Below are 24,099 nucleotides of genomic sequence, written 5' to 3' on the forward strand. Positions count from 1 at the left end.
AGCATGAAACATTCCTTATTTGTTCTTCTGCTAAGCACTAGAATAAACTCAGATAAAAATATTCAGAATAAATTGTTGTATTGTACTTAGAATTGGTGTGCTTTTGATGAACCCCATGCAGTTTTATGTGGATGGAAATATGAAATAACCTGTTTAGGCACTACCAGTTTGTTCTGAAACTTGTATTACCAGAATGTCAGATTTAGTAGTGGAGTTGTGTTTTTCCTCACACTTGTCTCATGATAGTCTCAGCTTCCCTCTTTCAGTACCCTTTCCACTAAGGGTCAGGTACACCAATTCACAGGACTTTAATTAAAAAGGGAGTTCAGGATCATGATGGAACATCCATTTTAACAACTTAATATTGCACATCAACTGAACAACAGCAACTAGTTGTGTGTGCTTTTACCTTGAAGAAAGTACAGAATGACTTAATACAGGCCAGTTTATAAGACTGATCTCTTTGCTGAATACTTGCCACAGTATTTGAGCACTTACGTGATCAAATTAATAGAGCTTACAGTCCAGTAATCTTCAGAGCCATACTAACTTTGTATCTGAGCTGAGAGTCAAAATACTCTTAGGAATAATTGTGATGCTTGTGAAGCTTTATCCTTGAAAACAAGTGTTTTGTGTATATGAAGAGGTGACCAAGTGTCTTCATATGAGTTAGCAACACTGTGATGTGTGACGAGCATAAAGCATGTGTTTTGGAACTAGTTTCATATCTAACTTGGAGTGTTTTTCAAGAGTTGGTGAGGCCTGCCAATAAGGTACATCTCTGAACACTACAGAATTTCTCTTTTCCCTTATTGGATCACAAAATGTCCCTCTCCATTCGAAGGGGTATATCCAAAGGAGTATATTTTCTTTACGAATATAGGAAGGTTTGTGTTAATTGGGGTAGATTTTTCCTTTTTAGAATCCAAGACTGACTTTACAAAGGTTCTTTACAAATGTATGATTGGGCATTGTAAGAGGAGGGAGTTGAATTCAGTACTTGAACAGAGACATGCATTCTGTGTCCTGGAAGTGTGCCTGCTGCTGTGTAAGTGGGTGGGAGAGATAAAAGAAATATTTATTCAACTGAACTGAATCCTGTGAAGCTTTCACTGAATCTTATAGTGCAGTAGGTTCTGTTTCAAATATAAAGTACATATTTTATATATGAAACTGGTTGGAGAGAAGGTAGTGCTGAAATTGCTTCTACAGGAATTGGCTGTTCTCCTTCAGAGAACCTAAGAAAGAGGTGTGTGGAAAAAAATGCCACACTTAGAAACCTAAATGGGGCAGGAAGGGAATAAGTCTGATATTGATACATTGATAGATGTGCCTAGCCACCTCTTCTTTAAAAACCTTTTGGTAATCAGGGAAAGTGAAATAGCTTAAATAAAAGTATATCTTGAGAAGAGTGAGTGCTAGGTAGGCTGGATCTAGGCAATTATATCCTTATTCGTCATGATTAACACCCTACATGTCACCAAGAGACCAACAGATACTTAATATAGGTCCAGTACCTCCCCAGTCGTGCACTCTACTGAAATGCAGGGCTCCTAAAGAAGAGTTTATTCTAAATTAGCAGCAATTGCTGGATGGTTTTCAAATATATGATGATGTTCTAGACAGTGCAGTTTGGTGATGGCAGCATGGGTCATGATAGCTAGAAGCAGTCAGAGCATTCTAGCAGATGCAAGTAACTTAATAAAACTATTACTGCTGTACCACAGGTTAATGTTGGCATCTCTGAAGTTTGCTGACGGGTTGTTGATAAAGGCCTTTTATTTGCTTGCATTAGCCTCTATTTACTAACCACAGTTTCCTGATGAAAGCATTTAAAAAGCATCACTGTATTATTTATTAATTGAATACAGTTTCAAGGTATGTTTTAAGCCAGTGGGTCATTATGGCTGTCCCTGTCCTGTCCCCCCCTCCCCACTGGTTCTTTGTACAGATTTCCTCTTGCATCTCCACAGTGCCTAGACAGTCACTTCATCTTTGTTTAGCTTCCAAAGTCTTTCCTGCAGTACATGACTGCTTACATGTTTGGTGCTAGACACGGAGTATTGGACCATGTGAATATTCCTCTGAGCTGGTTTATTGCTAAAGTCTGCATGCTTCTAAAGAACAATGCAGTTAGGTCAGATAATACCAATCCTATTGAAGATAACAGCAATACTTATTTTGTTATGGTTTTTCTTTCTAGAGGTAATTTTTTAAAAAATAAATAAGTATACGTTGTTTCTCTTACTGCCCCTAAAAAAGTGGAGCAATATTGCACTGATTTCCCTGTCAATAGAGACAATAGACTTTTTCAAAAAATGAACATAGCTTTGACTTTAATGTAAAGTTTTTTGATAGCATCTTTAGAGGTGAAATCTGTGAATTTATATTTCCTGTGACTTAAACTTAACTTGCCAGAAACTCTCAGCAAAGTATCCCAGTGCAGCACATGTTCTTTTAGACAGACTGGTAGGCCAAATCTTCATTAGAACTGTACAGCTATCGTTTAAGCTGTTCATATAGTTTTATTTTTCTGAGCTGATACTGAATTCTGATTCCCAAATAATCTCCTATAAACTTCGCATTTTGGACAGATTTGGCTTCCTGCCTTCAATATATCATGATTAAGGTGCTAGTTTCTGAGCCCTGAGGTGACAGGTTACAATCCTGCTTGTTTCTGAGATAATTAAAATATATGTCATGGCCTTTGATTCCCTTTGATCTTCCATATCCTGGCTTTTTCTAGACTCAGATTAATCTTGAAACCACCATATTTCCATCATCATATTTCATTTTACCATCACTTTTGCCTCGCCTTCATGAAAACGTAAAATGTTCTGTCAATAAACTCAATTTTTTCTTTCTTAATAGTTTTCAGGCAACTGCACAAGTTCTTGAAAGCATTTTCTTTTCCAAAAAATGTTTTATGTAGTCGACCTATTAGATTTTCAAAAACTATTGGTGGTTGGTGATCTTATTTCCCTGACGCAGATATTATTAAAGCGTTAGGAGGAGATGGAGTTCTTTATTGGATCATCTTATAGAGCCTTAAGAATAAACAAGCCTTTGGCCTTTCTGCTCATCTCCATGATGGCTACTGTGGCATAGATACTAGATTATGAAAGCTGTGGCAAATTCTGAAGTTGTATTCAGAGTCATTCAGGTTAAAATGTTTGTAAAACTGGCTCATCCTAATGACTTCATGATTAAAACAGGATTAACTCATGTTTTTTAAATTCTGATGTGTGTTGAAACCACTCTTTACATGGTAATCCAAACTTTCACTTTTATGACAGCACAGTTCTAATTATATTAGGGGCTTGCTGACACTGCAGAGAAGTACTTAAATCCAAGCTGACATGAGTTTCATTATGAACCCTATTCATAGAAATGTGTTTAAGTCTTACTGGGCAAGAACTTAGTGTTGGACTAAACAGCCTTATAGTGTGTTCTTTGACTGTGTGCTGAAAGACTACCACTGTGTTTTGCTATTGTATGTATTTTATACTGAAGGCTTCAAGGAACCATCTGGTTACCTCCTTTTGACCTATTTTTGTGTTTATGACAACAGCTTTGAAGATTTTAATAATACGAGGGCACAACTAATATGTGGCATAGCTGGAGGAGAGACAGTGGCACACTTCTTGAATTTATATGCATTGTAAGACATGTCAGGCAACAGTAAATGATCTCATTTTTCCAGTGAAATAATCTTAGTAGGCATTCTTCATTTGCTTATATGTGCCTGCCTGTCAGGAGAAAGAGTGTAGGAGGGAAGGGAAAAGAGGAGTGCAATCTTTTTACAGGCTTATTTTATTACAAATATAAGCTTTGTTAATTTGCACTTAAAAGGAGTAAGCTTCACATAAGAGCCGCTGACCAAAATACTAAGCAAATAGCTTTGCAGGGAAATTTAATGTTTTGTTCTCTGACAATTTTTAAATGCATTTAAAATGTATTTTTCTCTATTTTTTTCATAGGATATCTTTTGTGATTTTAGCTATTATATATGTGCAAAGTAGAACTGCCTGCTTTTTTGGAGCACAATATTATTATGTGCATTGCAGAACAGCTATGGTTGTTATATTGTCATTCTCCTTTCTGTGTTTGTTTTCAGCTGAGAAACTGGTGTTTTGATGTGGCTGAAGATGTATTCCAAAGCCTCACACTTATTTGATAGATGTTTGATGCTCTCTTAAAGGATTTCTGTTTCTGGTTTGGCTTGCTTGATGGTATGTGACAGGAGGAAATCACACTGTGTGCTCAGCATGAGGAAAGCATTAAGGGTTGCTGAAACTGGTAGCCTGATAACAACTAGGTGGCTGCATCTCCATATCTCCAGGCTCCAGCCTGGTAGTGAGGCTGAGCATGTCTTTGCAGTAGGTACATGCACAATCACTTGAGAACCCTACTGCCAGCCCCACAGATCAGTGGAGGCAGAAACACTCTCTGGATGTCTTGATTCTCTCTTGGGCTGGGCTGTCTTCCTAAAGAGTCTCTTGGACATGTCTATTCAATATCTTTTGTATTGTAAAGCCAAACTGAATAAATAGAATTCATACTACTTTATTTAGGGATAAAATTCTTTCCTGTGTGCTCCCCTGGGTTATAGAGGACAGTGAAGTTCGTGAGGTAAGTAGCAAAAGGAGCTTGCAGAGAAAGCAACTGCTGTGTCTGAGAAGCTGGAGCTGTGGTTAAGGCAGAGGGAAAAATGGTGGCTGGAGAAGTAGATGTTGCACAGATATGGCAAATAATCTCTCCTGAGGTATTCACATTTTTATGTTCCTGCCTTTTTTTCTTTCCCTTCTGCAGATATCTTACTGCTATTTCTCTCTGACCTCCAGATTATGCTTTTAAGTTGGTTTTTTTTTTTTGGCTGGCTGAATGGGGATCCCAGAACTTTGTTCATAAAGAAAATTGAGTAGTCAGAAGGGTATGAGCCTTGTAAGAATGACAAGATACCTGAATGGACATTTGAGCTGTTGTACACTGGCTTGTAGATACCAAAGAGAAATACATAAGGGAGAAACAGAACTGAGAATGAGCACCAGAGAGAAAATTAATCTAAAATATGGGTCAAAAGGTATGAGGAGTGGATTAAAATTGTCCCAAGGCTGTAAAAGACTCTCTTGGACTATCAAGTGCCAGTGTGTGTAGGAGGCAGAGAGTCATACATCTTCCAGAGAGAGACTGTTGTCTTGTGGACTGAATCACAGATTCTCCCTGTCTCAATATCTTCGTACCTTCAGAAAATGTTTGGGTGTTCTGGTTTTCGTGTTTTGGTTTGTTTTTTTTGTGGGAGGGGGAATGTGGGCTGAGGTTTATGAAACCACTTGTTTCTGCTTATTTGGAAGAGAGACTTGTGGGCAAAGGCGGTGAAGAGGCTTGGAGCTTGGCTATGTCAGCATGGTCTAAACAAGAGCCAAGGAATGAATCAGAAACTCTTGGAGGAGGTGATGGGGCGAGAGGGAAGTGGGGTTGAGGCAGGAGTGTATTACAGAAGAGATACTGATCTGTAATCCTGCACTTCAGAAGCATGTGATTCTGATTACTGTGGGAGCTGAATGGGAAGTCACCGAGGGATTTAAACAGGCATGTTTAATTTAAATGATAAAAAGAATAAAACACTTTTACTCAGCACTGCAGCTCTAAATATAACATCTGTTCGTTTCCTGCATATTGTTTCTTTAATGAGTGATTTAGGAGAGCGTGTGGGCTGTCAGAGACATGCACGAGAAAGTTGCCAAAAACTAATTAAGGTAGAAAGTCCCAGTTACGCCAAGGGACTGTGCAAGGTGCATCCTCTTACAGATCAAGGATAGGCTTAGAAAAAGGGTCGAAAGATGAAGTGCAAAAGCAAATGAATAAAAACATCCAATCACTAGAGCAAATAGGATTTTATAGACATATTTGTAAAAATAATTCTTGCATACCCACAGAAAAAAAGCTTTTTAAGTGAGGTGGCTGAGACCGTATGAAAATGTTATGTTCTCTAGCAGGCTATTCCTTGGAATTTCAGCTCATGTTTTAGTAAATCACCACAAAGTCATTAGTGATCCTGAGCATTATAGAGACTATCAAGGATTTGGTTTTTGTTAGTGGCAGGTGAGATAAGGAAAGTTCAAACTCCTATATGTTTCAGAATTCTATATATGAGTTGTTCATAGCTGCTAAAATCCTCCTGTAATTCTTTGAGTGGTCCAGAAATAACCATATCAAAGGCTTTTGAAAGTCAAGTTGGTTATAGTCCCTCCTAATTGTCACATGATGAGCAATAAATAGATCAAAAGTCCCTAGGGAGGAAAGGAACAAATAGGAATAAATAGTTGGGTTTCGCTGTATCAAAGTGATTGTAATGTGTCACAGGCTTCCAAAGGACATATTTCCTTTAGTTTTGAAAAGTAGGTAGCAAAAGATGTAGGTGATGAACTGGTTTAAGGATTTTTTTTCAAGATCAGACAAAAATAGAAAATCTCACTGCTTTCTAGCTAAGCTAGATGTCAGGCTAGCATGGTCACAGACCAAAATTAATGTTGGAAAGTGTAAAGTAATGCATGAAAAGAAAAAAATTGAATTACTCCTACATACTGCTATGTTTTACATTAACAGCTTTTTCTAGTATAGAATAACATACTGTAGTCACCTTAGAAAAACTTCTGCTATTGTAAAATAGTGTCTTTCAAAAGGAGCATAAAAAATGGCACAGCAGTATCTCTATGTCATTGTATAAATCTGCGTTACCACCTGTTACCACTGTTGGATGGTCTAAAATATGACAGGAATAGCATGCTTTGGGGAAGGGCTTAAAGCCATTAAAGGCATGGAAAAGTTATCATTTGAGAGAGGAAGGGAATTCAGGCCTTCTCTAGGCTGACTGAGAGTTGACTAAAACAGGACTCTTATTTTTCTTCCAGTGTCTATTTGTTTCAAAGACTCCACATACACTTGTAAAGGGTAAAAGGGCGAGTTACTAACTTATGCTGAAAGATAATATGCTTTTCTTTCGAATACCTAAAGAGAAGTGCAAAAACATGTATGTGCATCCATGTAGTTGTTATTGTTTAGGGTGGGTGCCTAAATGAATAGAATTGCTGCAAAATGCATGAGTGCAGCTGCCTAGGATGCCCAAGGTGAGCCGTTCTGCCTTCTAGCTGTGCTGGTTGGTTTGGAAATGATTACCTGTGTTACCATTAGACAGACTGTGTTTCAAAGCAGGTATTTGCACCTCTTAAGGTTTACCTCCCTAATTAGGTGAGGCCATATGAGGCCCAGATCTGGGTTGAATTCACCTGTTCTACTTTTCTCCATCCTAGGTTTCCTTTTCCCCTTTTCCTCAGAAGAGGGGAAGACAGGGGAAAGGGTGGTGCTGGTGGAAGCAGAGCACTGCTCTGAAGCTTCGTTTCAGTAAATACTGGGATTAGCCGCATACTGGGGAAGGATGGAGGACATAACAGATTCTGTCTTGAACCAGATGCCAAAATTGCTTCCAGTGTGACTCAGACTGTGGAGGAGATCCTTAGCTGCTTGTAGCAGAGCTAGACAAAAACTGTTCTAACAAAGGCAAGTTTTTTGCCATTTCCTTCTGCAGAAGGAAACTGAGATTTTTTTTTTTTCTTGTGTAGTTGACTAGGGAGATGTGTTGTTTTTCTTTTTAGAAGGTCTGGATTTTACCTATTATTTGAACATTTTTCTGGAAAACTGTAAAGTTCTAGACTAGCCTGGAAAATACTTTTAGCTCTTTGTTTTATGGGCCAGCTAGGATTGGGATTCTATTGAGAGGTATTACAGCAACAAGCTCTTAAGTATGGTGTGGCCTAAAAGAGTTTACAGACTTTAATAGACTATTTGTCCAGAGAACTTGTGGCTACCCTATCCTTGGAAGTGTTCAAAGCGAGGTTGAATGGGGCTCTGAGCAACTGGGTCTAACAGAAGGTGTCCCTTCCTGTGGCAGGGGGGTTGGAATTGGGTGATCTTAAAGGTCCCTTTCAACCCAGGCCATTCTATGATTTTTAAAAAAAAAGAAAAAAAAGGGTATCAGATATGATGACCATTGGATAGATCAGAAGTAATCAGGACTGACATCACAAGTTTTCTGATTCTAAAACCTGATGCCTTCATCTTGCCTTGCTAGGATGTGGTTGCCCTTTAGCTAAACATTAATAATTAAGGTGTGTAAACTGCCCTCTCGGACCAAACATTTGTACAACTTTTCTGAGTCTTTAAAATCATCACAGTGCTAGGCTGTGCTAGAGATGCTTCCATGCCGAGTTGGATGAAAGCAGCTACTTTTGTCTCAGCTGCGACCTTTACCGTAGGCATCCACATCTCTCTTTCTCTGTATGACCATAAAGCTGCCTGTGGCAAAACCTGAAAAGTAGCCCTTGCCAAGTTAAAGTGCAGTGTTCATTTGCTCAAATGAATGCTTGTCCACCTCCCTGCAATTCCAGGTGCTTATTATGAGTAAATGAAGTCCCTTAAAGAGACTCCACGGTTGACCTCTCTCACTTGCAGGTAGGTTCAGGAGTACGCTGTGACACATAAGATGAACTTTTGGAAGCTGAATGAAGGCTTCCTTGAAAATGCTTCTCTTTTCTTGATATTGGTTGTGCTTTAAATCATGAAATGTATGTACTAAACCTTCATCTGCAAGAAAAATCAAATGGGAAGCTGTAGATGCTGTTTACTTTGGGAATTTTGACTCTACATACCTGATTTTTCTAAGCACAACATCTAGATTAAAGTATTTATGAAGTTTGTCACTGAGGCTAATGCCTTTTTTTTTTTTTTTGAGGAAATCCTCTGTGACATTTCTAGAATATAATTATGGTCTGTTGTAGGAAACTGAATAATAAGTAAAAGATTATCTTAATAAACTACAAAAACATAATTATAATGGTAAAAGCTTGAAGTAATCAAATGTAGTTTGAGTCCACTGAAGGACTATTTACTGCATATTAGATTTTAATCTTGACATAATTTTTGTATTGAAGATAAGCACCATGCACAGAAATAATTTCTACTTCATTCTATTTCTGTTGTCCTTAGGTCTTGGTTTTGTATTACTTTAAGACTTGGTAGTATACATGCATCTTCTGTACTAGAGAATGAAATAGTAGAGCAAGCAGAGGTTCACAGTCTGCTATCCCAGTTATGCTGCTGTTTGTTTCCTGCCAAGGTTTAGGATTTTGCAAATGGCATTTCAAGCCCTCCTTTTAAATTGCCAGAAAATGCTCAGTTATGCTAGGAGAACAAACCTTGTTTGTTAGAAGTCAGTCTGTAATGTACAAAAAACCCCAGCAAACCAACAATTCTTTTCTTCCCCACTCCCTCTCCCCACCTCTTCAAAGGCTTTTTGTATACTTTAGGAAACAGGGAACGAACATTTTTAGTCTTATGTCAGCCCTTTGCATCCTCAGTTTTGGGCAATCTTTTAAAAAAGTTCCTATCCTAGTAGCCTTTGGTATACCCTAAGTGGCTGTGTGCAGTGGGGTCTGAGGCTGAGGGTGGCCTGGTGCTGGAGGTGTGAGATGCTGCCGTTCAGCCCCGTGGCTGAAGCTCACTGGAAGCTCAGAGCATCAGCTGATGCAGCGATTCTTTATGTGGGTCAGCCTTTACGGGAAGAGAGCAGACCGTGCAGTGCGAGTTATGTTATCCTGCCTACTTAATCTTTTCAGCTTCTTCTAATCCTTTTGCAGGGTAGCTATGTATATTATTTGACAGGGTAGCACTTCAGCTGCCATAATTAAGGAACAAATTGTCCAGTTCCTGAATGACACAATATCAGAAGTGGCTTTGTTCAGACTCGAGTTAGTCTTGTTTAAATTACGCTGTTCCTAAGAAAATATGAAGGTGTTTTCATGCAGCTGTGTAATCTTCTAAACACTGAATTAATTAAAGTATGATGAAGGATTCTGAGCTTTCATTTTAGATTACTTACTATATACATACTTAAATTCAGTGGCCAAACTTCAAATCAAGAACCTTGTTCCTATCAAATCAAAATGTCTACAATTTTTTTCACTGAAAGAAAAAATCTAAAATTCTGACTAAAATTATTTTAGGTTCAAGATGTTTTTACTCCAAGTGAGAGAATGTTTCATTTCTGTTGCCAGTATCTTCTAAGAGAAGAAAGGGATTTGAAAGGCTAAGCTTCTGACTGTTAACAAAAATAACCATCAGACTAGGAAATCAATCTGTCTCTCTTGTTTGAAAGCTTATGCCAAAATGCACTTTAATGTGGTGGTTAAGGCACTGTTCTGGTAGAGAAGATGTAGAAGAACCCTGAAGCCAAGCAAGACTGCATGGTTCTCCCTTATAGTCCAGATGGATATCACTCATTATAGTGTAATACTTGAATAAATGACTCTTCTGTTGTTTCATTTGCTTCATGAATCTTATTTCTGCACATCAGCAATCACTAACTACATCTCAAATCCCTCTCAAAACTTCTACACCTATCCCCTTCAAAAAAACCCCAAGAAAAATCCAGAAAACCCACCTCTGTACCTAATGTTTTAATTAACAATTTGTAGTTCATTCAGACTAATCTTCCAAGGTGGTATCTCTTCAAAAGCTACTTTTTGAACATATTGGTTACTTCCTATCAATTGCATGTCACTAAGTGAAGTGGACTCTTAAGTACAGATTATGATGCAAGTTAAAAAGCAGATATGTAAACCAGTTACTTTTTCCTTATACTCCATTTTAATCTGTCACACTGATTTCCAAGTTGGGAGCTGCTTAGTATTTTGTAGATCATGTCAATCATTTAAAATACTGCATTTTCATGATTATTTAATTATTTTCTACTGAAGTGGTGCTCTACCAATTTGTATCTAGTACAGAGGGAATGTGAAGTAATAGGACTGTTTTGTGATTAGCAGGCTGATTCCTTCCTGTGATATTACAAAACTGCCATCTGCACCTGATTTTTATTTTTATGGGGCTCATTAAGCTAAAGGAAAAATTAATACATCCCTATCTTCATTGTGCAATAGCCTCGAGGATGTTAAGATAACCAGAAGGTATCCTTCATAATGTGCATGTCATCATGTTCTAAACTTGCAGGTCATGCACATCTTTAACTCCAGTGCACCCTCTTAGTTTTGTATTTTAACACTGGAACACTGCGCTTAGCATGCACATGATCATACAGAAATTCAGGCAGGGTTGACGTTTCCAAAATTGAAACTTCCATATTTTATCCCACAGATGCCTTAAAATATTTGTGTCTATTTTAGTGTTTTTGTATGCATACTCCCAAATAGCATAATTTCAATGCCATGCTGAATGATTTCACTAGAATTTAGACTACACTTCAGTTGCAAACCACCGTTTTAATTACAGCACAGATGCATGTAGATGAGAGTAAAAAAATAAGATAATTTGGATTATCTTTAACCACTATGTTAATTTCTTCTTCCCTATGCTATGATAATGTAAACAGCAAATTAAGGAGCTTATTTTGCTGACACAGTTATCTAAAAGAAATAAATGTTAAACCTTAATCTATTTCATCGAGTTTTTTTATTACAGGCATTGACATAACTGCTGTTCTCTGAAATTTATTTCATTTTAATGTCATATCTGAAAATATGCAATATCTGTGACTAGCAAGGATGTAACTTGCTGTTCTGTGTGCTTCTATGTTGTAGTGTGTTTGGATTCTCATGCATCTGCTTTCCTAGATTAGTGTCTTTCCTAATGTTACAGATCTCCTTTCTGTGCAGTAAAGAATGGAATTTTTCTATTTTAGACAGCACATTATTCAATTCTCTTGGCATATGCTGCTCTCATTTTTATTGGCTTATTTGCTTGAAAAGTGCTTCAGTGTTCTGAGAAATTTTTGGATTTATGTTGTGGGATCTTGTTTTCAAAACATTTTCAAAAAATACGATCTTTCACTACTTTCCTATTGACATTATACTGATCTTAATGTGATTTTGGTGGGTATCAATTTGAATTTGAGCAAATATTCCTGGCAGAAATTTTAAGAAGGTTACAAGAAATTTAAAAATAGTAGAGATGAAAATATTGTCTTAAGCATCTTCATATGTCAGGTATCACAATATGGTCTGTTAGGAGAACCTAATGGTACAAAAAGGAGTACAAAGAAGACAGCTTCGACCGATATAAAATTACTGGATAAAATTTATTTAAATTAACAGGCAGAAAGCTTTAATCAGTTTAAATTTTACTTTTCACTGAGCTTTTTAAAAGCAGATTGAGAGGCCTGTTCACTGAATTTTTAATATCTTTCAGGAATGGAGATTTCTGCAGCTGAGTGGGGCAACCTGTTCTGGGGCTTAACCAGCCTCATGATTTAAAAAATACCCAACAAAACACAACACAAAAAAGAAAAATCAACCTAACTCCTTTTTTTCCGGTCAGCTTTTCCTATGTTCCTACTTTTCCTTGTCCTACTGCTATTCCTTTTCAAGAGCAGTCTGGCTCACTCTTCTCTAACCTCACATTAGGTAGCTGTGGACTGTAATAAAGTCTCCCTTTTTTTCTTTTATGGCTGAACAAACTCAGTTTTCTTAGCTTCTCCTTGTATTGTCACATGCTCCAACCTTCTGATCATCTTGGTGGCTCCTTCCACTGGACTTGTTCCCCCATTCTCAACTAGCAGGAGAGTTACTAAAACCTTGTGTGTTCAAGAAGTGCTACCAATCAAGGGGCTGTGCCTGTCAGGTCATCTAGCAGCCCCCAGGCAGGATGAACACCCTTGCTTGGTATGGAGGCACTCCAGGGCAGCTGCTCTGACCAGCTTCTTCTGGATAGACCATGAGGGGGGTTTAAAATGTTTGCCATGAAATTTGCTGTTTTGAAGATACTTGGTACTATGTAGTGTTATGTTTTGATTTAGTAGAGACATACTCCAATATGCTGAAATCACAACACAAGCATGATACAACAGTTGAAATACACATTTAGATCACTGTGAAGAAGTGATTCCCATTACTGATCTTCATATGCCCACTGTCAGGATGGTGGGCATCTCTAGTTCACCAGGAAGGAGTGTGTGGGCTAAAGCCCTCTCAAGCCTATTGCTCTCTTGAGAGCTCCTTCTGTTGGTTTTTCAGTTTTATACTTCTGTGGGACTGAGCCGTGTCACGTACGTACTTCTCCCCCTACTGGCCTGGCTAGCTGGGGAAGACCTTATGTGCTACTAATTTTTTTAGAAGAGGCTGTTTGCATAACCTGATGATTTACTATACAGCCATATATCTAAAGCAAAAGTCACCCTTCATTCCCCCTCCTGTGGAGATAAGTTTGGTTTTCTTTATACAGCTAGATGCTCATTCTTGTATTTCTTCTCCGAGTTCATTACCCTTGCCCATCTCCTCTGAGCCTTCTTTCCTCGCAGAGGTTTGTTCATCAGTCAGGCAGGCTGGATCTCCTTGGGACTGTTGTAAATGTGTTCCTTGTGAGCTGATGGGCCTGTGAGCACCTGGAGAGGTGCCTGCCTGTACCAGCTGCTCCTCACCTCTGACCTCAACACGTGTTTCGCTCATGTGAGGTGAATGTGTCTAGCTGAACAAAAATGAATAGAGTCATAATGCTGTCAGGAAAAAAAAGAGGGAGAAAACCTGCAAGCATCATTAGTACCCTCAGCCCTGACATACTCCTGCAGGTACATGAAGGGCTACAAGAGAGACCAGCAGCCTCAGATACAGGTTGATGATCTAGTTGAGTTATTGAGAAGGGCTTGATTCTACTCCAGTAAAAACATGGAGCCGAGTTCCGGGCCTTAAGTGGATCCATCCTGACTATGCAGGTGACCTTGCAGGTAGATTTTAAAACAAATATTTGCACTTGGTCACAGTCCTTCGTGTTTCAGTGGGGTTGGAAAAATGTATTTGGCGTGGTGGGTGCACAGAGCTTTGGGAATAGGCATGTCACTGCAGGAAGGAGAACCAAAAGGAAATAACCAGGGAAGAGGCTTCATAGGCTTGTAAGGGTTAAATCATTTGGTCTAGAAAATCTAGCAGTCATTCTGAGATTCATCACCACAATTTTGACACAAAGAAAGAGAACACGTAATATCTTATTTGCCATCTGTAATAATAGTCTGTTCAGTGTTCTTTGATTTAAAAGAAAATAATAGCCATGATAAGAAAACATTTTCATAGAACGAGCAGTCAGAGATTTTTTTTTCACCTCTGCATTTCTTGCAGTACAAAGCAGTATGCGCATTACAGTATTTTTGATCTTTAAAGGAAAGTTATGATACCCTCTACTGGCTATTTTTGGAAATAAATCTGAGCTAAAACTGACCAGTTTCGAGTCTGCAGCAGTTAAACTTAATCTGTACCGCAATTTTAATGTAGTCTTTTTTTTTTTCTTTTCTTTGGTTTTTTTTTCTTATGGATTTGTGGGGAGTTTGGGCTGTTTTGGTATTTTTCCCCCTTTAGTTCTGTCCCTGGCTTCAAGCAGAGTGAATCTGACTGTGATGGTACTGTATTTTTGAACGCAGGTTGTTATGGCTTCCGGACCAACAGTTCTATAGGTACAAATGAAAATAGCTAGATGTTATCACAGCTCTTGTTGCCTAGTAACCAAAGCCCAATGTGTAATTCAACGACATAAATTTGATGCACTTTGCCTTTTCCTTTCTAGCAGCAGAGTATAAAATACATTTAGATTTAAATGTTTTGTTTTCTGATAACTAAAATGTATTGAAATCTCTTAACTTTGCAAGCTCAGTTACAGTGATCTAAGAACTGGTGTAAATTTCCCATAATGAAGAGTGATCTGGTTCCTGTAACATTTCTGTACTGTTCATTTAAGTATGCCAGTGTGACTGTGCATACAAATATTAAATTATTTTCTCCATGCCATTCTCAAATTTCACCTTTCCATTTTGTATTCTGATTTGATGATGATTTTACATATTTTTCTACTAGATCCGTTTATGCAGTCAAGGACTGTTCTCAGAATTATTTGCTCAACTATACTGATAACATGCCTAAAATTATCTAGGACTGTCCTTGAATTAGTTACTGAATTTTTGAGCAGATGTGAAATGTTTGCTTCATTGGGATAAGTTGTGTAAATAAATACTTGTAGTAGATGTCTAGAATTGATTTTTGCTATGTAAGTTAATAATTATATCTTATCATAGAATTAACTATCCAATGAATTTATCTACTCAATGTTATAACTAATCATACTCTAGTTCTGGTAATATAAATTGTATTAGTAATATTATCTTAACATTTACATAAACATATGCTAAAATAAAATGAGTTCACTGTACTGTTTCAACCTTGTAATTAATAACCTTTAAGCTTACTAAATTTGTTTTGAATTCTGTGACACTGACTTTTATGCTTATTACATACAGATCTTCTCCACTTAGTTAGACTTACTTAATATTTTCAAGAATTATCTAAGATTTAAACTAATTTTTAAGTATTTTTCTTAGCAATAGTTTGTATATTTTGGTGCAATCACATTTGCGTCTTTTTTTCATGTCTCTTTCAGTAACAGTTGATATTCAAATCAAACTCTTGTTAAATGTATGCTCCTTCATTTTTTCTTGTCTATATTGATTGCCAGACATGCCTGAATTATCATTCTTCCAAAAATGTCACAGACTTCTGTGGAAGCTGAATTCTGTCCTTACTGGAATCACTTGCATAAAGATGCTTATTTTTGATGCTAACAAAAGAATGGTACAGTGTCCAGTGCTTGCATGCAAACAAGATTTACATATTCTATCATGGTCTAGAAAGCTTTCTTTTAAAGAATATCTAACATTGAAGGCTTGGAAATGAGATGTAACTATGAAATGCTGGGAAATGTAAGAAGCGAACTTGTGAATGAATATTGGGAAGAGTTTAAATAAAGTGTGAGAGCTATATTTTGTGGAATTATTTCCCCAGCGAACACAATGGTAGAGATGTTGCTTGTTATTTTAAATGGTATCTGTAGGGAGGTAAAATCATGCTCATGTTGGATTTTAACTTCTTCAGTTGCATAATGCTGAAATCTTCCTCTCTGTTTTAATCTTGTTTTTTTAATGGTTTATTTTATTTTCTTAATATGACATTACTCTTGTATAAGCTCAGAATTGCATTGGGACATTAACCAGCTGTTGTTTCTCCTTTCAGGTACTGCTCCCAGCAGCTGGTCTCTTGCAACTACAGGATGTGAAAAGGACTTGCTGTGAATTTTTGGAATCCCAGCTTCATCCTATCAACTGCCTGGGGATTCGTGCTTTTGCTGACATGCATGCATGCTCAGATCTCTTGAGCAAGGCCAACACATATGCAGGCAAGTTATCATTAGTAGAGCACACAGCTTGGTATTTGTCTGTGTGGATGGGTTCCATGCCACTCAACCCCACCCAGAGGAACCCGAGTTTTATCCAGGATATTGCAGACATGTATCTCCTGATGAAAACGACATTTGATGTGAATGTCTTCAAGAGAAATAAAATGTGCTGGCGGGGCCACAGTTATATTTAAGCTGAATGGAGCAGCATCTTCGCAGACTGTTCTGACTCTGCAGGGTCCAAGCCATTTCTAATCCAGAAAGAAGCTAGCTTCCTATTTAAAAATTTGCACTGTCGCTTAGGGTAGGAAATCAGGAGAGAAGAATTAAAATTCTGACAATTACCACAAGTCAAAGTATCTAGGAATTACATGGAGGAAGAAATAAGAAAAAGGCATTGGGAGGAGGGGTAGCCCCTGCACTACACTAGGGAAGAAGCAAGAAATGTAATGTTGGGTATTATGTTATCAACTTATCTTATTAAAATCCTGCTCATCTAGCCCAAGACTTTAAATTTCTTACTACAAAGGGTACCTATAGTCTCATTCACTTGAATCTTGTATTTCATCTGTCTCTGTAGCTGAACTATTTTCATGCTTGGTACTAACCTTCTCTTTCCTCTGTAACCAAACCACCTCCAATTTCTGTAAAATTCCCCCCAAAAGCTTCCCTTATTGTCATCATATTCTTGGAGTACTGCCGGCCTGTATGACAAGCTGCCAGCTCAACTCCTACTGTGTATTTGCTTCATCTGTGGAGTGGATTTTTAAGCAATGCACACTCTGTTCTTACTCGTGAGATAAATATGCTGTGTATAGTCAGGGTGCACAGTCAGGTCCACTCTCTGCTCTGCCTTCCTTCATCCCTAGCACTCTCAGGCTTAGAATAAGAGCAATACAAAAAAGAGAATTAAAAATTAAATGTTGGGATAAGGTTGTAGAAAAAAATACATATGACTGCATTGCTTTTCATAACTTTCCTAAAATGTACAGTGATCAATTAGCATCATTAACAATTAGTACAGAGTTAAAATTGAAGATTTTCCTGAAGTAGAGTGCTGAGTGCTTCAACTCAGGTCCAAATAATAGGGTTTTTATTGCCTTGAGTAAATTTAGCACTCAGAAAGGCATGGACTTTGATGAATGCTTTCAGGTGTCTTCATTCCTAGAAATTCTGTTTTCTGGTATAGATTTTCTTTTAAACTCACGGGAGATTATAGTATTTCTATCAAGAATGATTGATACATCAATTAAAAAAATTCAAAAGCTGCTCAGATTGTTTTTGAAAGTACTAGCTTTTGTAATGCATGCCTTACTCAAGAAGTTGTGATGTGTGCATGACTGAATGCCTTTGTGATATTTCTATTTAGACATCTATGCCAAAGGTTTTAATTAAATCCTTTTGTCTTTGAGTAATACACGATCAAATCCAAAAATCTATTATATTTTTGACCTTTTGTGCAGTAGGAAGCAAGACATACATTTTTTAACTGGAGTTAATGTTCAGATATTTAATGTTTTAGGGAACACATTTTGATACAGCTGTTGCTTAATTTTGAGTTTTAAATTATTTTTTCCAACTTCTGTCCTGATTGGGCCTTAGTCACTTCTAAACTAAACTTCTAAACTCCTTCAGTTACTTCTAAGCAATCTTTGTTCAGTTTAGTAGCTGAAGCTAATATTTATATAGATTATTTTTTAGAAATATAAATACTCAGACCCTGGCAAGACCTTGAGTGCAGTATTGGTTAAATGGGTTTTGAGACCCCAAGAATTGTGTCCACCTGTTAACTCTCCTTCCCTGGGTCATTTTGTTCAGGCATCCTTTGCTGTGCTCAGAGAGTCTCTGCAAGCAGAATACAGGCACTTGAAAAGAGGAGGGAAGCTGTTTGTTGGTCCTAGTTGGGACATACAAGATGGTAGGCTGAGCACCAGAATGCTCAGTACTCCTCATAAAAGGATGCAGAGAGGAAGCGTTGGCCCTTATTTCTCCTTGGAACTGGCTGATGATCAGTCTTGTTGAATTTCTGTCTCCTGACTCCCTGATTTTCTTTCATACAGTTCTGTACCTTTTCAGGTCAATGTTTTTCCTCTTGAATTTTCAGGCTATTTGCTGCCTCTATCTCAGCCATCACAGCTTCTTTTTTCCCCCCGTTCTTATCTCAAATGGCTCTTTGTACTTTGTCACAGCTTTCTTACAACTGAAAAAAATTTTCTCAGAAGTCTGAGCCAAAAATACATGGCTGTGCCATTTCAGAGTTAGCTTTGTATCACAGGCATCTTAACTCCCAGAGCACACATTTTGGGATTAAGGCTCCAGAAATTAGAATGAGTACAGAAAAGGATTATTAGATTGAAAAAAAGCAGTGAAAATATTTCCCTGCTGGAGAAAATGAAAAGTATTTTGATTTTTAACTTCTCCCAGTCTTTATTTTGTTACACTTGCTATTTTAGATTTGGAAAAAAGAGGCAGGGAGATAGTTCTGCTAATAGACAATGATAATATAAAAACAAGTGGATGCAAATGGATCAGAAGTTATTAGAAAAGTGAAACTCTGGAACTTCCTTCCAGTGGGAATGAAAACGCAACTTCCATTAAAATTGGAGCTTCATATTCCTATGGTAGGTTGGTCCTTTGTAGCAGAGAGCAAGATTTCTAGGAGAGTTGTTTATATGCACCTGTGATTCCTATGGAGAGATCTGAAAATAGTGGACAATTGATACAGGTTACTTGGAATGAGCTTCTATTGCAAATCATCTTGGAGATGCCACCTGTTCTCGTGATGTTCCAGAAAGCAATCCTGCTCTGGGTCTTGTTACATTTGCACAGTCAGAGACTGTACAGAGGAGGCCTCTCATCCTTGTTTTAAGAGGATTCCCAGCAAGAGTATGTGGCATGAGCACTGCTAGTCTGTCCTCAGTTAGTCTGGAATATGTCTTAGGGAGCATTAAATGATGTTCACAAAAGACCAATTTTTCCTGAGAAAGTGGTGCATTATATAGGTGTTGTAATGTTATGTACAACCTGAAGATAAATTTTTAAATCTTAAACTTTAAATGAAGAGGAGTGTGCCATCTTGGACTAGAGAGACCCTTGCTCAGTGCGTATGTCCTGACACATTTCTTAGTTTTAACCAAAGAATAATAATGTATTTCACTCACTGCATAGGGCAGTAAAGGCTTTGGAAACTTTGGATGGCCTGTGGCAGAGGTGTCCTTTGAGGCTTGGCACAGTGAACCTTTTTGGCTCTCAGCATTGTGCTGAGATATTGAAGATTCTTTTGTTAGGGACTCCTAGTGTGTGTTGTGATACAGGAATTGCTGCATTGTATTGGACTGTGGGATAACAGCACGCTTGATTCTGGAGCTCTTAGTCTAAAACTTGAGCCCTGGAACTTGGAAGCATGCATGTCTTCTGTAGACTGTTCTTGTGTACGTCCGTATGCCTGGCATGGAAAGGATGTCATCGTCAGAATCGTTCCTACGATTCTATTCTGAGTAGCAACGTCTGTTGCTATGCTGCTGTTGCCTTGGCTGTTGTGAATTTCATGGTGTTCTAAAAAACAGTTATTTAAGCATAAAATTGACAAATAAATCAGATTTTTTAAAAAAAATGTGATTCTGCAGTTTCAGCTTCTGCTGGTTCTCCAACTAGCAGAGCTTGCATCCCTCTGCAACAAAGCTGGGGTTCCTGTTTGACCTTAAAATAGTGCCTTAAAATAGGCCTTTAGCAAAGGCCTTTTGTCCCAAGCTAAAAAAAAAATCACAATGTGACATTGTGAATTGAAGCAGTGATTTCAAAAACCCTAATTCTTTCTAATACTTCTGTTTCATCTGCTTGAGAAACTGTCATTTTTTTTTTTAAGTGACCATAAGGCTTGGATCTTTCAGAGCTCTCATGCTGTGCATTGCTCTAAAACAATAGGTTATCAGTTCAGAAAGAACTGGAAACAGAAAGTGCTGGGATGCTGCAGCTGGTTTTGTAGCATTATCACCTTGAAAGGTGCAGGTACTTAATTTAGTTTTTAAAAAATATCATCATTTGTTTTGTAGAATACAAGTTGTTGGACTAAACCGACAAAAGACATGAAACTTGATATATTTGGTTGTGATATTTTGTTTCACACATGAATGTATGTTCAATTACTGTCACGAAAAGATCTAGGGAATATGAGCAGGTTTTCCCTTTCTCCAGCTGCAGATTCTGGCACTGGTAAGCTGTGGCTTTTTTTTGCCACACCTTAATGTGGCTTTGGGAAGATCTGTTCTGACTGTAGATACATAAATGAGTGAAAAAGTGTTTGTGAATTAATCCATAAAGGTTTAAAGCATAAAACATCCTATGCAGATTTCAGATGTAGTTTTCCTTCCTACGTAATTGAAAAATATAAAGTTAATGTTAATATCTATATGGCCAGACTGTGTGCTTTTTGGATAGAAGAGGTGTCAAGTGCTTTTTGCTGCCTGTGCATGTATAATACATAGCTCCAAACTCATAACAACAAATACCAAAAAGTGGTACATTTACAGCTGCCATTTTCTTTCTATGCTCTCCATGCTGGCATTGTTTATTGTACTTCCAGACATTTTGTTACTAGCCCCTTTCGTGTTGTTAAAGACTTCTTTTTAGTTTATCCCATCCTACTGGCACAGGGCACACAAGGACAGCTCTTTAGCTATTCAGATAGAAACTGACTCAGTTGCAAAAATGTGAAAATCTGTTTTTCATATGCAATTGGAACAGATATTTTAGAAATGTCCTAAAATGGATTTTTTTTTTTTTTAAGACAGAGTTTAGTCTTGATAATAAAGAAGTAGGACTCTACTTGCTTAGGAAGCGGGAATTTAGAAGCCAAGCCTCTGCAGCTCCTAAGCCAGCTTGCTTCTAGGCTGCCAGACTCTGGAGCCAGCTGGCTTCAATTGCTGGGTAAAGAGGCAAGAAATGGGGCAGGATTCCAGTACAAATTTGTCAAAGTTGCATACTGTGTGGAAAATTCTGATTTGGGAAAAAATAATTATTTTATTCTCTCATGGAAACTTCCATCTGGGTAGTTCTCTCTTTGCTTCTCTAAGAGATGTTCATAAAGAAAGGAGTATGTTCCCCAATGCAATAAATAAAAAACAAGATAATTTGAGATTTTACAGGGGACAGATGCATGAAATATTTAAACATTTAATCATATGTTTGATGTTAGTATCTCCAGATTATCAAAGCTTTCAGGATGTGAGCAGTAATATGAAATAATACAAATCCTAACCCAGAAGGCAAAAAAATCCACACACCTCCAGTACTATTTTTCATCATTATTGGGAAAAGAGGATCTAAGTGTGATTTCTTGAAATTTTAGTACTGAATCATGTTATTTTGAAGATGCTGATATCCTTCTTGCTAAAAGGATGCAAAAAGTTTGAATTTCATAAGCGTAATTTTTATATATAATGAAGCATTCTGTCTTCAACACTTGAACCAGCATTACACAAATTGCCTTTGGTGGATTTAATTGATTTTATATTTCCTTGTTCTTTTTCAGTTTTTAATTATTGTAAATAATCCATGTAGCTGTAATTGCAATTGGCTTCTTCCCAAATCTATCTATCTATCAGTTACCATGGTCTCCGAGACAACAAGCAATCTGATTCTTACGAGACAAGTTATTTCACCTTACCTCTTTTTTGATGACTAAAATTTATGTAGAAATCTCCTCTATTTCTCTTTTGTCTGTAATTCGTTCACCTGAGGATCTGTAGCTATTGACTGAGTAGTTTGGTTTAGTGTTTCTCCTTTTTTAACTCCTGTTGACCATGTGCCTTGTTTTATGGTTTAAGAGGCTGGCATCCAGTAAAACAATTTTTGTTCAAGTACTGTTTATTTTTTTGGATTCTCTTTTATAGTTTTCTTTCTAGCATGAAAACAGGAGACAGCCTCACATTCATTGTATTGCTTTGAAAATTCTCAACTTTTACCTCTCCTGGTTTAGAGGCTGGATCTCTTCCTACTTAGTGCATGACGTAAATCTAAATCAACTTTTAAAAAGCAAGGCTGTATATATGAGTCCATAAAATCAACCAGGTATTTCTAATTTGTGAAATACATCCTGTTGGATGTGATCCACTGTTGCATCGTATTTCTCAAGGAAAGATGAACAATGCTTCAGAACCTCAGATTTGTTTGAGATGTGGATGTGTGTTGCTTCCCCTTTCTGCTTGCTTCTGAACTCAGCTTCTCAGTACGCTCAGGCATACTGAGCGTTTGTGTCACCTGAAATTTGGAGTTTATTGTAAAACGAATCTATACAAATTACCTTTCTCAATTGCTATTTGCAAACAATAAAACTCATCAGATACTTAGTCTGAGAAACTGCATACTTGTCTGAAAAGCAAACAGATACAAAAAGAATTGTAAAGAGTGGAAAAGTAATGGAGATGTTATAAAAATCAATAGTATTTCTTCTCATCCTTTCTTTCCCATTGCCTGAAGTACTGCAGAAAATACTACCTGTCCATGATAAGAGAGTGCTGCAGAATTAGAGGGACTTGTACTGATGATGATTGCATCTGAAAAAGCTGTTGTACCCTGCAAAGTTGAACTGAAAGATTAGACTTCTTGAGCTTCGGCATTCAGCATTCTTTTTTTTAAACAGCTTAGACACGTTTCTCAAGTATGGAGTCTTAGTTATAGTAGTACTAGTAGAGTGATAGAAAAGGCTATAAAATGTTCTTTGGTTTGAGTATGTTTGCTGGCCTCTTTTTAATTTATTATAATTTTGAGAGAATTCTTAAGTTCTTAATAACAGTTGTCCCTTCTAACCTCTGTTAAGAATAGCAGAAGAAGGGGAAAAATAATTTAACTGAATGGAACTACTTTTTAAGCAAAAGAATGCCATAAAAAGCAATTTTAAGGAAGGGAGGGGGCAACTGGATAACTGAATGGCAACTTGGAAACATTAATTTTTTTCAGTTTTATTTAAGTTGAGGTTTAAAAAAAATTAGGAAAAATTACATACCTTCTGCACGTTGTAGAGATTGCAATATGCAGTATTTTTATGACCTTGGAGAGGCTCTGAGAGATGCAATAGGACTTGTTGTTTGACATTGCTGGTTGGCTCTAAAGAATCAACCACTGTTCATGTCAAACTACAAGTTTAAAACATGCTTGTCAACAACATACAGAGTATACAGACTCTGGAGTCTTCTTTCTGTGTTTTTGTGTACAAATTTAGCAAAATGAGACATAGGTAATTCTCAAGGACAAGTAATGAGATGAAGCAAGCATCTGAAAATTGCTACAATAGTTTTAGTATAATGTGTTTTAATATTTCAGTTAAAGAATCTTTAAATATAAAAGCTGTTTGTGAGACCAAGCTTTAACCTATAGAAGAGATTTTAAGTCAGTGTATTGCTTCTAGATAGGGTAAAATAGCATGCATATTGAATCCTTTTCCTCTGTTTTCCCCTGCTGCTTTAATGCTTGTTATACCCCTGGATATGTGTTACACTCTATGTTAGCATATTTCTTTTCCTCCAAACAGAACAGCACTTTTCCGATGTTGTACTTAGTGAAGAATACCTCAATCTTGGCGTAGAGCAGGTGTGCAGTCTTATATCCAGTGACAAACTCACAATTGCCTCAGAGGAGAAGGTAAGACAATCTGTATCCCATTATTCTTTTTATCCTATTACATGAAAGAGCGAGCTTGCTCATACTGATCTTGTACACTTTTTTGGGATGTGTTATGTGTTTCTGTAGCGAAATTAGGCAGGTATTGTGCTCAAGTTTAAAGGACTTTTCCCAAAAGCTTGTCAGTCTGATGTTGAAAAT

At 37.3% G+C, this 24,099-nt stretch overlaps 1 protein-coding gene across 4 annotated transcripts in view; it reads left to right on the top strand.

The window, feature by feature from the left end:
• KLHL2 (kelch like family member 2) overlaps positions 1-24,099 on the top strand; it is a 57,170-nt gene that overhangs the window by 19,843 nt on the left and 13,228 nt on the right. For all 4 annotated transcript variants that reach the window (XR_011150687.1, XM_069013625.1, XM_069013626.1 and 1 more), the window contains 2 exons: positions 16,119-16,281; positions 23,810-23,919. Coding sequence is in view for 3 of the 4 variants with exons in the window: in XM_069013625.1 (XP_068869726.1) it covers positions 16,119-16,281; positions 23,810-23,919 (273 nt within the window). In the remaining variant the exon portion in view is untranslated. The remainder of the gene's footprint in view (positions 1-16,118; positions 16,282-23,809; positions 23,920-24,099) is intronic.

Source organism: Aphelocoma coerulescens, chromosome 4, assembly GCF_041296385.1.
Source record: "Aphelocoma coerulescens isolate FSJ_1873_10779 chromosome 4, UR_Acoe_1.0, whole genome shotgun sequence".
Lineage (NCBI taxonomy): Eukaryota > Metazoa > Chordata > Aves > Passeriformes > Corvidae > Aphelocoma > Aphelocoma coerulescens.